The 15,596-nt window shown below is 44.9% G+C and overlaps 1 protein-coding gene across 1 annotated transcript in view; it reads left to right on the top strand.

The window, feature by feature from the left end:
• Hydin (HYDIN axonemal central pair apparatus protein) overlaps positions 1–15,596 on the top strand; it is a 347,979-nt gene that overhangs the window by 296,879 nt on the left and 35,504 nt on the right. Inside the window, 9 exon segments of the mRNA XM_021220225.1 lie at positions 1,507–1,624; positions 4,600–4,804; positions 5,812–6,047; positions 6,933–7,084; positions 7,229–7,418; positions 9,781–9,883; positions 10,093–10,380; positions 11,804–11,946; positions 14,960–15,178. Coding sequence (XP_021075884.1) covers positions 1,507–1,624; positions 4,600–4,804; positions 5,812–6,047; positions 6,933–7,084; positions 7,229–7,418; positions 9,781–9,883; positions 10,093–10,380; positions 11,804–11,946; positions 14,960–15,178 — 1,654 coding nt within the window.

The raw sequence follows: 15,596 nt of genomic DNA on the forward strand, positions 1-15,596 counted from the left end.
CACATGGTAGCTCACAACCATCCGTAACAAGATCTGACTCCCTCTTCTGGAGTGTCTGAAGACAGCTACAGTGTACTTACATATAATAAATAAATAAAAATTAAAAAAAAAGAAATTTGGGATTAAACTGCCTAAAATTTCTTTCTTCCAAATTTAATTTCCACCTCCTCACAGTTCCTTTCGTAGTGACTTAGTAGTGCTTCTGGTTAGTACACTTAGTACTTTAAGTTATTCTCATTTGTAGGCTGGAGACAGAGGACTGGGGTTCAGCTCCCAGCACCCACATGGTGGCCCACAACTCCATATAACTTCAGTTCCAGTTCCAAAACTCCTTCTGTCATGCATGGGCACCAGGCACACACACGGTGTACATACATACATGCAAGCAAAACATCTGTGCACATAAAGTTTTTTTTTTAAATATATTTTTAATGTATTTATTTACTGAATTATTTTTCACATTAGCTTGCACTGATTCATGCAAAACACACAAGGGGGTTGAACCTCAGACGTGTCCCGGTCATCAGACAAGTGAATGAATACACATGGTTTTCAAAATAGTTCTGATGTGCCTCAAATACAGTTGCACACTCTAGGTACAGTAGTCTCTGAAAAGCAAACAATTGGCTACATTGATTTCAAGTGAAGTAAGTTTCTAAAACTTATATCTAGCTACTGTTTACACTAGCCCTTATACATACCATGGCTACAAACATGAATAATAGAGACAAAAAATATCACTTCATGCATAAAATAAAGTCAGATGAAAGACTTTATTTTTTTTAAGATTTATTTATTTAATGTACATTGGCATTTTGCCTGTGTGAGGGTGTCAGAGCCCCTGGAACTGGAGTTACAGACAATTTGCTGCCATGTGGGTGCTAGGAATTAAACCCAGGTCCTCTGGAAGAGAAGCTGGTGCTCTTGACCACTGAGTCATCTCTCTAGTCCTAGGTAAAAGTGGGGGGTGGGGGTGGGGGGGTGATGCTATCGTTGCTGTTGTTAGCCAGATTTCCGTCACTGTGACAAAAGACCTCAAATAATAAATTCACAAGAAAAAAAAGGGTTGTTTGGGCTCCTAGTTCTGGAAGTCCAGACCATGACTTCAGTTGAGTCTGACCAGTGTAAACAACAGAGAAAAACTGTTCCTCTCAGACCAGGAAGCAAAAGGGAAAGGGAGGGGCTAGGGACCTACAATCCCTTTGAAGGGAGTATCAGTGAACTAAGAATCTCCCACTGGTGTTGTCTTGGGGACCAAACCTTTTAACACATGGAGTTTGCTTGAAGTCATTTTTTAAATCCTTATGATTCATACTTCACAAGTATGATTACCCCATGCCACTTTCTTAATAATTATCCTATGAATTCAAGGCTTCAATGCCACCCTGGTCCCTTCCTAGACAAAGGAAAGCCCTCTCTTATCCCCACATCCTAGAAGAAAGGACCTCAAGCAGTTTCTCATGTCCTCATCAAAATCTGAAGCTGTACTCTTGCTTCTCTGATCAGAGCCAGCCACATGAGACATGGAAGAACCCGAGAGAGTGAGAGCTTCTACAAGCCTGGAGCAACTAAACTGGCCAAGTTCTCAGACACAGTCCAGAAAGACGTGAACATAGCAAACCAGGTGTGTCACAGAAACACAGCAAACGCTTTTCTCCTATACTTTCCTTTTTTTAAAATTTTGTATATATTTTGGATTTGTGCACATGAGTGCAGGTACTGATGAAGCCAGAGACAGACGGCATCAGGTCCCATGAGGTTACAGTTAACAGGCATATCTTAGGGTTTAATCCCTGTGACATGACAACCACAGCAACTCTTATGAAGGAAACCATTTGATTGAGGCTAGCTTACAGTTTCAGAGGTGTGGTCCATTATCATCACAGCAGGAAGCATGGCGGCATGCAGGAAGACATGGTGCTGGAGAAGGAGCTGAGAGCTCTACATATAGGTCTGCAGGTAACAGGAAGACACAGTCGGCCACTAGGCATGGCTTGAGCTTCTGAGACCTCAGAGCCCACCTCCAGTGGCACACTTCCTCCAAAAAGGCCACATCTCCAATAATACCACTCCTTATGAGCCTACGAGGGCCATTTCACTCAGACCACCACAAGGCAGTTGTAAGCTACCTGATGGGAATTCCGAGAGCCAAACTCAGCTCCTTTGCTAGAGTAGTCCATGACCCTAACCACCAAGCCATCTCTCCAGCCCCAGACTGTTCTGTGGCTGGAATGTTGAATTACATTGAAATCCTTGCTTTTTTGAGCTGCGGTGTGAAAACCTTTCATTTGGGTATCCTCTCCTGCTTAAAAAAAAACCTTCACTGAATCCCTACTGCCTTAACTCTTCAGACAGTTTTAAATCAAGAGTTGTTTGTTTAGAGAAAACAGATACTAGAGAGAAAGCCTTCTCTGTCCAGATGTCTTATCTGGGAATCTCCAGGGCTCAGGTCCAGCTCCCAGCGCATGACAGATTTTCAGTAGGTAGCAACCCAGTTAAGTCTCTAGAACCTTCCATGCAGGCTAAATCATGCCCTGATGCAGTGGTTCTGTGGAGCACAGCAAAAGAGATTTGGAGGGGGTGAGAGTGGGGATAAGTAAGAAAACCGCATCTCCACAGGCAAGTACAGTGGAATTTGGTTGAAAGTTGTCCCGTACCAGTACGCAGCTCCTGTGCTAGATTCCAAGATGCACAACAGAGGCATCAAGACATCAGAAGTCAGATCACCTGCCATCGTGCGGCTTTGTGAAGCTTATCGAGAGTACAGATGAGCCTAGGAACCAGGAACATATGCTATGTGTGTGGTGATGCTCTGAAGTTATTCCCCCTGCGGGGCGTGTTGTGTACTGGTTGTCAGTCCCAGGGAAGGATTATAAGCATCTCCCCAACATCACACAGTTACCACACCTGGCAAGGGAATTCTAACCACTTCACCAGCGCCTGCTGGGGTTCCTAGATCTAGCAGGAGACCCAGCTGCCAGAGTATGGGCCCAGTGAGATTGGACACTCTCGGCCCACAGCATGCAAAACATCACTCACACAGCAAAGAAACCATGGCTAATGTATCTGGGTCCAATCCTCTAAGATCCCAGAAGCTGCCCAAGGCAGCGGAGTCTCACATGTGCATACCAACCTCACACTGCAATCCCCAAATTCATTCTGCTCTGGGTTTTCAGCCCCAGAAGAAACTTGGGTCTCTGAGCTAAAGCACTACAGAACATATATAAATGTAAGGACAGAAACTGGTTTATCCAAGACAATCTTTCTCTCTCTCACAGGACATTGTGTTCCAAGTATATGCTACAGTTATCTTGAGAACTATACTAGTGGGGGGGGGGGAGTGGAGAGCTGGTGTCTTCAGGGACATTCAAGAAGCCTCTTATAGTGACATTCTTTCCATTTTAGCACTAATTCTGCACTACATGCCATATACAGTGTGTATGTATGTATGTATGTATGTATATTCCCATGGGAACCCTGTCAGTCTGTACTGCATGCTACAGTACATGCCTCGTGACTATTCTCTCATTTAACCTTCCATTGACCCATCAGGCAAGGAACATTTATAGGTACACGAGCCGAGACTTGGTGAAATCATTTTTCAAAGGCCAAACAAGATATTTGGGGATCGAGTTCAAACCCCAGATTGTCTGTTGCTGTTCTATTGCTGTGAAGAGACACCGTGACCAAGTCAGCTCATAGAAAAAAACATTTAATGGGGGGGGGGGGGAAGAGGTTGCTTACAGTTCCAAAAGGTTAGTCCATGGTCATCATAGCAGGAAGTGTGGTGGCAGATAGGCGGGCATGGCACTGGAGGAGTAGGTGAGAGCTTACATCCCCCATCCACAGATCAGAGGCAGAGAGTGAGACCAGGCTTGATGAGGGCTTTTAAAACCATAAGGTCGGGGCTGGTGAGATGGCTCAGTGGGTAAGAGCACCCGACTGCTCTTCTGAAGGTCCTGAGTTCAAATCCCAGCAACCACATGGTGGCTCATAACCATCCGTAACAAGATCTGATGCCCTCTTCTGGAGTGTCTGAAGACAGCTATAGTGTACTTATAGATAATAAATAAATCTTAAAAAAAAATTATAAAAAATAAATAAAACCTTAAGGTCACCCCCCCCCAGTGACACACCTCTTCCAACCAGGCTGCACCTCCTAATTCTTTCCCCCAAAGAGTTCTACCAACTAAGGACCACATGTTTATTCAAATATATGCTCCTACGAGGGCCACTATCATTCAAACCTATAGTGTTACTCAAAAATCTTCATCTCAACCACTATTCCATTCTGTGCCCCACCCCAGCCCCACTGCTTTGAGATTCCCCTCCCCATCTAGATAAGTACTGTATGATGTATACATTATCTGCTTCCTCCATGTCTGATCAGAAGGGAAGTACAGATAAGGACATACTGAAAACCCATCCAGCATGAACATCCCGGGCCTCTGCCTCTAGGCAAAGGGGAGAAGAGATGCCACCAACTGAGAGAGGCACCGCCATTCCCCCATTTCATCGTCTTTTGGCTCCTTTGGAAAGTCCTACTCTGTTATCCACTTCGGTTCCTTCCACCCTTTCCTTTCCACCTTTGTCCTGCAGGCCCGCTTCACCCATGGCATGTTCACTGTATACCCGGGATTTGGCTCCATCCCTTCTGGAGGACAGCAGATGATCACCGTTGAGTGTTTTGCAGACCCTGTGGGGAGGTGTGAAGAGTTTCTGGCCATCGATATCTCTGACCGAGACCCTAGAGAAAATCCTGCCGGCATCCCTTACACTCTGCTTGCCGAAGCATGTCTGCCAGGTGCTGCAACTTGGACTGGCCGGCCAGCCCACCCCACTGCAGGAAAATCCCTCTCTCGAGATTTCCAGCAGACACAGAGGGTCGCTTCGTCTGGAACCTTAGAGCATCTTCTAGGGTCTTCAGCCATATCTTTCCTGAAAGCCTTAGCACATGTAGGAGAGAATTGCTTCTCCAAATGCTTAGCCTTCCTGGGTCTGTTCCTAGATTCCCCCATTGAGCGGGGCTCTCTGAGGAATGAGCTGGCATGAGATGTGGCCCAAGATTGAGGAGCATCGAGCCTGCTCATACTCGGGTCACTTCTTGTAGACAGCATACTGACCATTTAACCCAGCTAGAGCTCTAAGCTCCCTAGAGCCTCAAACCATTATAAGCCAACTCTCCCCTCTCTTGGTTCTCACCATTCTTTGCCAATGGAAGGAAAAGGCTGATAGAGATGGATCGACCAGAAGAGATAGTGTAAAAGAGGAAGCCAACAGATTTTGTCCAATCTGTCATTTACATACTGGTGTGTGGACTTGCCTATCTGTCCTCCATGACACTTGCTTTTGATTAGCATTGTTTATTTGTATTTGCAATACAAGAAATATAACTCAGGGCCTTCTGTACAATAGGCAAGTACTGTATCATTGAGTTGTATCCCTAGCCTGTGAGTTTCCTTTTTCAAAACCCAAATATCCTGAAATGGCAAGATGGCTCAGAAGGTAAGGGTTCTTGCCCCCAAAACAAATGACCCAATTACATTACAATCCATAGAATCCACACGGTGGGAAAGAGTAGACTCCTATTGCAGGAGCAAGTTGTCCTATGAACTCCACATTTGAACTAACACTCTCTCTCTCTCTCTCTCTCTCTCTCTCTCTCTCTCTCTCTCTCTCTCTCACACACACACACACACACACACACACACGGGGGGGGTAATATTTTAAGGTTTTTAATCCAAATTAGCATGACAGGAAACCAGGATCCTGGCAGCCAGGCAGCCTCACATTCTCCCCTTCATTCCCTAGCCTTTGTGACCGACAACAACATCTTGATATTTGAGGAGCATCAGATCTGCACCAGCCCCAACCTGTACCACATCCTACAGACCATACAGAGTGGGGGGCTGTTCGTGGAGGATGAGAACAAGTTCATCTTCTGCAATGTCCTGGTGGGTCATCAAGCCAAGGCTCGGTTCAAGATCAGCAACGTGGGAAAGATCTCCTGTGACATCAACATTGTCGTCAAGCCCATCTCCAACAAGGTAGGCACTTCTGTCACCCCGGCCCTCTGTGGTTGGTACAATGCCAGGGAAGGAGCTCTGGGAAGGTCCTGCTGTCAGCCCCTACACCTAGGTGTGAACCATGAGGCTCTCGGGCTTTATTAGAAGTTCTGTGAGGTCGCAAGGCCATGTACCTTAGGCCAGGGAGTGTGTGTGTTTGTGTGTCCTGTGCATACCTTTGTACTAAGCTGGTACATACTAATGGGCAACTCATTTGTCTGTCCAAATTTGTCTGAACTCACTGCGTAACTGATAGATAGAAGCACTGGAAGAGAAGGCCACGATGAGCATCAGCTACAGGCAGATCAGCCTCCAGTCTCCAGTCTCCCATTCTTCTGGTCAGGGAGATGTGGGTGGGAAGTGCCAGACTCCAGGTGTAAGAGTGTGTGCTGCAGCCTTCCTGGGCGATAAGCAGTATGCTTAGTGATTTTCTATTTATTGTTCAGACTTGGTTGTTGTCTCTGTTTTACAGTTAGGGAAACCGAGGCTCTGAAAAGCTTAAATTTTTTCCCCTTAATCCTGAGCCTATACAGCTAGAATTAAAGCCAAACTTGATTCATATTCAAATAATGAGTTCCCATTTCAGAGGTCTGTTGAGCTCAAAACTGCCCCCGTTCTCTGGGTCAGATTATACTAAAGCCATTTTCCTCATGGCTTGGTTTGTCTATTTGAGTCAGAGTTCATGGTCTAGCCAAGTACAGCCAGATGCCGCCTAGATGTAAGTCCTCAGACTCCGGGCCACTCTGTCCAGGACCTGTGACTCAGCAGGTAATTGAGCTTGTCTAGGAGAGTTCACAGCAGGGCAGAGAGATCAGCAGTCAGCCCCAGCAGAGATGCAAAGTACCCAACCCCATCTCCCTTCCACAGGCAGCCAACCGCATCACTGACATCTTTGACGTAGAACCCAGCAAGATGTGCATTGGGAGTCGCTCACATGCCTTCGCCACAGTGCTGTTCACACCACAGACCATGCAGACCTACCAGTGCATCTTTGAGGCCACTTTGGATGGCCTGCCTAGGTACCACTACCACCACCTCCTCTTCCTCCTCCTCCTCCTCCTCCTCCTCCTCCTGTGGCAGAACAACAGTGTACATGCTGTGTAGGAAAGTATCCCCACCTGGTCAGTTTCAGCCACCTTGCTTGCTCTTCCTGTCCCCTGCAGCAACATAGCAAGAAGCCGAGGTCTTGTGTTTGATATTATTGGCGAGGGGACTCTCCCTCGAGTGACTGTCATCCGGCCAACTCTATATAACCAACACGGAAACCCCTTGCTCCTGTTTAAGAGGCTTCTGCTTGGTCATTCAGAGAAACTGCCTCTCATCCTTAAGAACAACGGCACCATCCCTGCACAGGTAACAGCTGAGGGTGACAGAGACGGTTACCTGGGGTGACAGCTAAGGGTGACATAGATGGTTAGCTGGGGTGACACTGGTCAGACCATGCTGCCTTATTTCTGCCTCCCAGTTTCTGAGGTTTTAGGACCACAGTCCTGGCTTCTGTCGATTTTAGGCCCATGGCGAGAAGGAACATTACGGTGGCACGACCCTGCATGGTCTTCATTGTGGTATAAATGTTTCTACAGCAGTGACTCTCAACTCTCCTGAGGCTGCAACCCCTTAACAGAGTTCCTCGTGTTGTCGTGATCCCCCAACCATAAAATTATTTTTGTTGCCACTTCATAACTGTAATTTTTCTACTGTTGTAAATCATAATGTAAATATCTGTTTTCCCAGTCTTAGGTAAACCCCGTGAAAAGGTCATGAGACCCCAAAATGGGTCACAACCCTCAGATTAAAAATCACTGTCTTCTTGTATAGTTGAGTGAGGTCCTGCTACCAACTACCTGGTTTGTTTGTTTGTTTGTTTGTTTTTAACTTTCCTTAAGAATCTTTGTAGATTCAGCTCATATGTGAGCTTAAGAATCATTTTTTAAAGTTCCATTTAAAATCTCATTGGAAGGAGCTGCAGAGATGGCACAATGGTTAAGAGCACTGGCTGCTCTTGCAGAGGACCTGGGTTTGGTTCCCAGAACCCACATGGTGGCTCAAAACCATCTGTAACTCCAGTTCCAGGGAATCCAACATCCCTGGACTCAGCAGGCATAGTGCTCAGACATACATGTAGGCACACACCCACTTACATATAATAAAATACATCCAGAAAAGTTTTAATCTCACTGGAATCAAAATTAAAGACTATGAGTTGTCTAGGGGAGAATTCCTGGTTTCAGAATAACTATCCACTGGGGGTAACGTGGGATTCTTCATTTAGATTTCTATCTCAACGTTCCTAAAATATTAGTAAGTTCCTTTCTATAGTTTCTCTTTTTGACATTTATTTATTATTTTGTGTGTACGTGTGCCTACACAAGAGTGTAGAGGCCCAAGGATTACCACGGCAGTCAATTCTCTCCTTCCACCCTGTGGGCCCCTGGAAAGGAACTCAGGCTGCTAGGCTGAACAGCAAGTGTCTTTTTTTTTTTTTTAAATATTTATCTATTTATTATATGTAAGTACACTGTAGCTGTCTTCAGACACTCCAGAAGAGGGCNTCAGATCTCATTACGGATGGTTGTGAGCCACCATGTGGTTGCTGGGATTTGAACTCAGGACCTTCAGAAGAGCAGTCAGTCGGTGCTCTTACCCACTGAGCCATCTCTCCGGCCCCGAACAGCAAGTGTCTTAACCCACTGAGCGATCTTGGTTCCCCTCCACTGAGTTTCCCCTTATGGTTATTTCCAAATACCATAATATCTGCTTGCAGTACAGTGGCTCTGTACCTTCCTTCTCTTATTCTTTATAGTCAGCAACGCTACTTTCAAAAAATATATCAGATTTCTCACACCTAAAATCAAATGTCTGACTTTTAACCCTCCCTACTTCCCAGTGGACCAGAGTCGGTCTGGGTTGGCTTTTTTCCTGTCATCTTGCTAGGATATTTACCATGACTCTAGCAAATGTGCAGCACCTAGGAAATGCTGGTTTCCCAGAAGTCATAGCTGTGCAATGCTTCATAGAACTGTAGGTATTCACTTTCCTTTCATTAGTCTAGATACACCTTTCCATTGCCTCTCTGTATAACAGAAGCATTAACAGCCCCCCCCCCGCCTTGACACTGTCTAACTGCATAGTCCGGAAGGTCACCTATCACCTTTGGGCTTCCAGCTCCTAACTTAGATACTAAGAATGGATCCTAACCAAATGCTCATTTTTCTATCCGGGTCTAATGTCTACTACATATATCTCTTAAGTCTCTCAAGACCATGAGCTAGAGATATGGTTCAGTGGGTAAACACACACATATGAAGTACAAAGTACAGACTCCCCCCCCCCCCGAGCCCATGTAAAAGCAGGACAGGAGGTGGCAGTCACCTCAATCCCAGCACTCACCAGGCAGAGACTAGCCAGTCAAGTCTGAATCAGTGAGTTCAGGTTCAGCAAGAAACCCTGCTTATATATAAAGAGGAGACCTATTGAGGAAGGCACACTGTCAACATAAAGCCTCCACATGCATGCACACCTCCACATACGTGTATACCCACACACATGAGAACACACACATACCAGGCAAAAATGGAGAAAATAAAAAGTGAATACTGAGTATAATGACTTTGAACATTCTTGCCACCCAAAATGCAGCACTGTATTGTGACCCAGACTCAAATTCTCGAGCAGCCTGTAAGCTCAACGATCAATCCTACTTCCTTCTTTCCAGCTCCATGTGGACCTGCGGGACCAACTAGGAGTCTTCTCTCTGAAAGGGAGACCCACCACCTCCTACATCTACATCATGGAGGAAAATAAACCGAACGAAAAAGGTGAGTGGAGGGAGCAGGCGCCTCAGTAGGACGATGGAGAATTCAGAAGCTGTTTGACCAGGGACCTCTCAGGGCCAAGCCACAGTTGGTACTCAGTCACATCACCAGAAGCCAAAGCTCGTTCCCCGCAGAGGGACTGCTTTCCTTCCAACCTCGGTCCTCCCAGAGATGCCTTCTTCTAAATCCTAACTTTGGTCTTTGCTTTACAGTCAAGAAAGCCCACACGGCCTCCCTGGTTGTTTCTCCTGGAGACACAGCTGAATTTGATGTCTTTTTCCACTCCAATAAGATTGGGAGAATGACGGGCACCATCCACTTATCAGTGATCAACAACCAGTATGAGGAGACAATGATCCACCTGGTTGGAGAAAGCTACGAGGACGACATCACCCTGGACAACATCCATGGGCTGATGAGTTCCACCAGCCAGGAGAGCTCGGATAAGTCTGAGGTCATAGAGATCGCTGAGGAGAGCACCATGGAGGACTTGGTGACAGGTGGGAGAAGTGCAGTCTTGACAGCTGTTGACTCCAGTCATTCCCTTGATCAGTAGGAGCTCTGTCTGCCACACCAGGCTCAGTCACTCTTTGTACCCTTCATTTGTGTGTGCACTCACGCAGTGAACTCTTACTTAGCGCCAAGTGCAAATGCCAAGCACTACACTGAGCCCTAGACCTGCAGATTAATAAGAAAGCCTTTGCCATCTTTAAGGAACATACAGTTAGATGCTGACGTTCCTGCTCAGTTCTTTAGCGAACCTGTGCTTCCCTGTAGTCCTCCTGCCTCTGTCTTGTAGCTAGCTTGTGTTGGCACTGAGGGTTTCATCTGAAACAGGCTTTCTAAGTGCAATGGTGGACTCATCTCACTGGAGAGGGATGGGTTTGTGCCCTCCTCCTCACAGCCTGACTGCTTGGTGAGCAGGCCAGCAGCCTACAATATCAGCATCTCCTAGGTTCTTGTCAGAAATGAGAATTTCAGACCCGCCCCAACTTGCAAGATTATAACCCACATTTTAACCAGATCCCTGGATGATCACATGCATATTAAAGCTTAAGACATGGCTCTCTGCAGTCTCTCAACCACTGAACCTTCCATTTGACGGTACCCTGGGAAGGAAACATTTTACATTATAATGATTGCCAAAAAGCATTGGCTAAGTACTGTAACCATATGACTGGTTGCTTTAAAGTGAACTGTAAATTCATCTTCAAAGTTTCCCCAGGAGCTTAATTACAGTCCCAGAATGTACAATCAGGGGCTGAAATCAACACTTTTTCTGTAATCAGTGTTTTACTCCTGTTTGAAGCTATACAATGGCATCATTCTTGTCAGGGGCCAAATAGAAGCTAGCAGTAATCCAAGTTTAGAGATTCCATATCTATTAGAGGGTTTTCAAGTTTAGCAAACATGAATTCAGGTATTCCAAAGAAAAATTAAGTCCCAGATAAACAATAACTTTTAGTATATGTATGTCCCCAAAGTATTGTATGGGACATATTTATCAAAAATAAATTACTTATTGTTTGTCTATAATTCTAATTTAATTGAGAATCCTATATCTTATCTGGCAGTCTTAACATTTCATTGTATTATCTCATGAAACAAATGACATTAGAATCTTTATTTTCTCTTGAACAAACGCAAGAGCCAAGGTCAGTGTACAGATAGAACTGATATATGGGTGGGTGGGAAGATGGATGGATGGATGGATGGATGGATGGATGGATGGATGGATGGATGGATACCCCTTAGAGGCAGATCCTTCTACCCAAGAATATAAGGTTTTTCCTATGTAATTATCCAAAGAAAGAGCGAAATGTGCATAAGGTAGGAATGTGTATCAGGACATGCCTCCATTAGATAGCAAACTCTTCTGAGAGGCCAGGAACCACTTACCAGCCTTCTGCTTCTGACCCCTAGCTGCCCTGATGGAACACATCCAGTTTGGGCACTGTCACATTGGAATCAGCTACAATGTGAGCTTCACCATCACCAACCACAGCCAAGTGAATGTGATTCGCTTCGAGTGGCCCCTTTTAGCTACACTGTCCTTCTCCCCACAGGTAAGCAAACATCACTCAATGGGTCCCAGTCCCCCTTTTGCCTAAGCCAAGTCCAATGTGATTGTCACTCCATCCTGTGGATACGTGGAACGGGATGCATACATCTCGAACTAAGAAACCTCCCCTCTGTAGTACAGCTTAAGGTCAGGCATGGTGATTCCACCAGAAGTTCTTTTATTGTTGAGAATGGTTTTTGCTATCCTAGGTTTTTTATTATTNCAGATGAATTTGCAAATCGCCCTTTCTAACTCTGTGAAGAATTGGGTTGGAATTTTGATGGGGATTGCATTGAATCTGTAGATTGCTTTTGGCAGGATGGCCACTTTGACTATGTTAGTCCTGCTAATCCATGAGCATGGAAGATCTTTCCATCTTCTGAGATCTTCTTTGATTTCTTTCTTCAGAGTCCCAGGCCAGCCTAGGCTCCTGGTTGATTCCAACACCAGCTGAAGCCCAGATCTAACCCTGGGGAGTAGCTACAGAAAACTAACTCTGCCAGACCCAGTTCCAAAGCCTTGTTAAATTCCTTTCATCTTTGTTATCAACATTTGACCTATGAGGATTCAGGAAGCATATAATGGATGCGAGTGGATAATTGATGTTGTCAAAGGCAGAGCCAGGCTTCCAGCAGTTGGCTTACGTTTGTGCACACCCATATGCACATAGAATCGCATGCATTTATCTTGAGCAATCTAAAGCTGTCAGACGCCTTCACTGTCCAGGGGAAAGAGAGAAGATGTCGCTGTCTTCTCTGCCAGAGGATTATCATGTGAACAGTGATTATGCTGATGGTGTATGTACATACATCTTTATCTACAATGGATTACAAATCATTTTATTCCACAAACCAAATGGGATCTCCTTTACATCTTGTATATTTGAGCAATTTAAAACTTTTCCGTCCCAGGCTTCCTCCATACTCTTAAGCATTGTTAAGAACCCTCAAAGAACTTTTGTCCATAGGAATTACAATTATTGATGCTTAACCTATTAGAAATTAAAAGTAGGAATGTGTTTAGATTTATACTTATTTTGTATTTGTATGGGTATGATGTTTTGACTACATGCATGTCTATGCACCAAATGTATGCCCAGTACCCACAGAGACCAGAAGAGGATATCAGATCCCCTGGATCTGGTTGTGAGCTGCCATGTGCCTGCTTGGAACAAACCTGCATACTCTGGAAGAGCGACCAGTGCTCTTAACTACTGAGCCATCTCTCCAGGACCCCAAATTAGGAATATTTTAAAACATTTTTTAATGATTTTTAAAATTTATTTTTATGTATACAAGCACTCTATCTACATGTATAACTGCACCCCAGAAGAGGGCATCAGATCCCATTACAGATGGTTGTGAGCCACCATGTGATAGCTGGGAATTGAACTCAGGACCTATGAAAGAGCAGACAGTGGTCTTAGCCATATTTTTAAACATATTTGTTTTAAAGTGCAATAAGCCAACTATCTTTTAATTAAAATACCATAGTTTTCCAGGCAGTGGTGGCGCATGCCTTTAATCCCAGCACGTGGGAGGCAGAGGCGGGTGGATTTCTGAGTTCAAGGCCAGCCTGGTCTACAGACTGAGTTCCAGGCAGCCAGGGCTACACAGAGAAACCCTGTCTCGAAAAATAAAATAAAATAAAATAAAATACCATATTTTATTTTTAAAAACTATATTTTCAAAAATGTATGTGGTCAGTGTAGAATCATTTCATCTTTCTTGTTAAGATAGAGTTTCCTGCAAGAACACAGTAGTGCAAGCCTTTAATCTCAGGAGGCAGAGGCAGGAACCAGACACTGGCAAATCTTTGTGGGTTCAGGACCAGCCTGGTCTACAGAGCAAGTTCCAGGCAACCAGGGCTGTTACAAAGAGAAACCCTACCTTAGGGGGGAAAATAGGGTCTCTTGTGTATCCCAGGCTAGCCTTGAGCTTTTTTTTTTTTTTGGTTTTTTTGAGACAGGGTTTCTCTGTATAGCCCTGGCTGTCCTGGAACTCACTTTGTAGACCAGGCTGACCTTGAACTCAGAAATCCGCCTGCCTCTGCCTCCTGAGTACTGGGATTAAAGGTGTGTGCCACCATGCCTGGCTAACCTTGAGCTTCTTATCCTCCTGTCCCAGGCTTGTGTAATGGGTGTGCACCATCACACCAGCCATTTTATGTCTTTATACATCTTTGCCATATAACTGAATAAGGTCATATGGCTTCTGCTCTCTGCTCGTTCTATTCAGTCTAACTATGCACTGTCATCTTTAACTTCTAGGAGGTTGCATTGTCACTCATAAGAAAAGGAATGTATAAGAATCAAGTGGTATCTCAGGATGTTACTGAGATTTTTGTCCTCCAGGTTCCCTGGAAATGTCTTGGAGATGGCAAGGGTCATTAGATCACTTTCTAGAAACTACTATACTGTGTTGAGCGACCTATATGTATGAATAATAATGTGTATCAGGTGGTTGTGGGTAACATTTGGAGCCATACTGCTTGAACTTAAACCCAGATCACTAGTGTTAAAGACTTTAAGCAATTTACAGGGTTTTTTTTTAATCTGTAAAGTGGGGAGTGATAGCTCTGTACTTCTCAGAGGATATTGTAGGGATTAGTAAAATTGCTCAAGAGTTGAGGATACTTCTTGAGACAAGTAACAGAGTGGTAACTATTATTATTGCTCTTATGATGTGTGTGTGTGTGTGTGTGTGTGTGTGTGTGTGTGTGTGTGTGTGTTTTATTTTGAGAGAAGGTCTCACTCTGTAACCTAGACGTGCCTGAAAATCTATTATGTAGCCTTGGCTGGCCTCAAACTCATGGCAAACCTCGCTCACCCTTACAAGTGCTGGTGCTCCTCCATGAGACACTGTGCCTAGCCTTAAGGAAACATTCCAAAAGATCTCTTACATGGATTTAAGTCAATCTACCAAACAAGCCTGGATGATATATTTTGAGTCACTACCAGGCATCAAAGGTCCTTAGGATTGAATTCCCCAAAATACAAATACCCCATTTTTCCCTAGATCGGGCATCTCCACCCTGGCTGTTCCAAGGACGTGGTGGTGACCTTGAAATCAGAATCACCCATCACCCTGAAGAAGATGTGCGTCAAGTGCAAGCTTTCCAAGATCATGTTTCAGCTCCCTGTAGACCAGGTCCCTGACTGGGATGACCGCATGCGCACAGTCAAGTGGGTGGATGCTCCCCGAAATACACCTCTGACCTTGACTACAAAACGAAAGGCGAGTATTCAAGGGACAGGAAGCACAGACTTCACCCAGCCCGCCATGCTCGGTACCCACTGCTCTCAATTTTAGTGTCTCTCTGTGAAAAACAGAAAAGGTTTGCATCTGACTTTGGTTTCAAAAATGGCAAAGTATTTCCATGCCCACCACCCTCACAAACGACACACACCACCTTAGTTGACAAGGTTTAGCTTCAGTCTTTGTAAAGGGTTCAGCAAATTCTTCCATCTTCTTCCTCTTTTTCCTCCTCCTCCTCCTCCTCCTCTTCCTCCCTTCTCCTTCCTCCTTTTCCTCCTCCTCCTCTTCTTCAGAAATGGCATCACTAGTCATTTAGTTGTTTCCTGCTTCTATCAGGTGACTGGAACTAGAGTAGTCAGAACTTCCCATGATGATGGTATCTCATCTTTGGCATATA

This window comes from Mus pahari, chromosome 20 (assembly GCF_900095145.1).
Source record: "Mus pahari chromosome 20, PAHARI_EIJ_v1.1, whole genome shotgun sequence".
Taxonomy (NCBI): domain Eukaryota; kingdom Metazoa; phylum Chordata; class Mammalia; order Rodentia; family Muridae; genus Mus; species Mus pahari.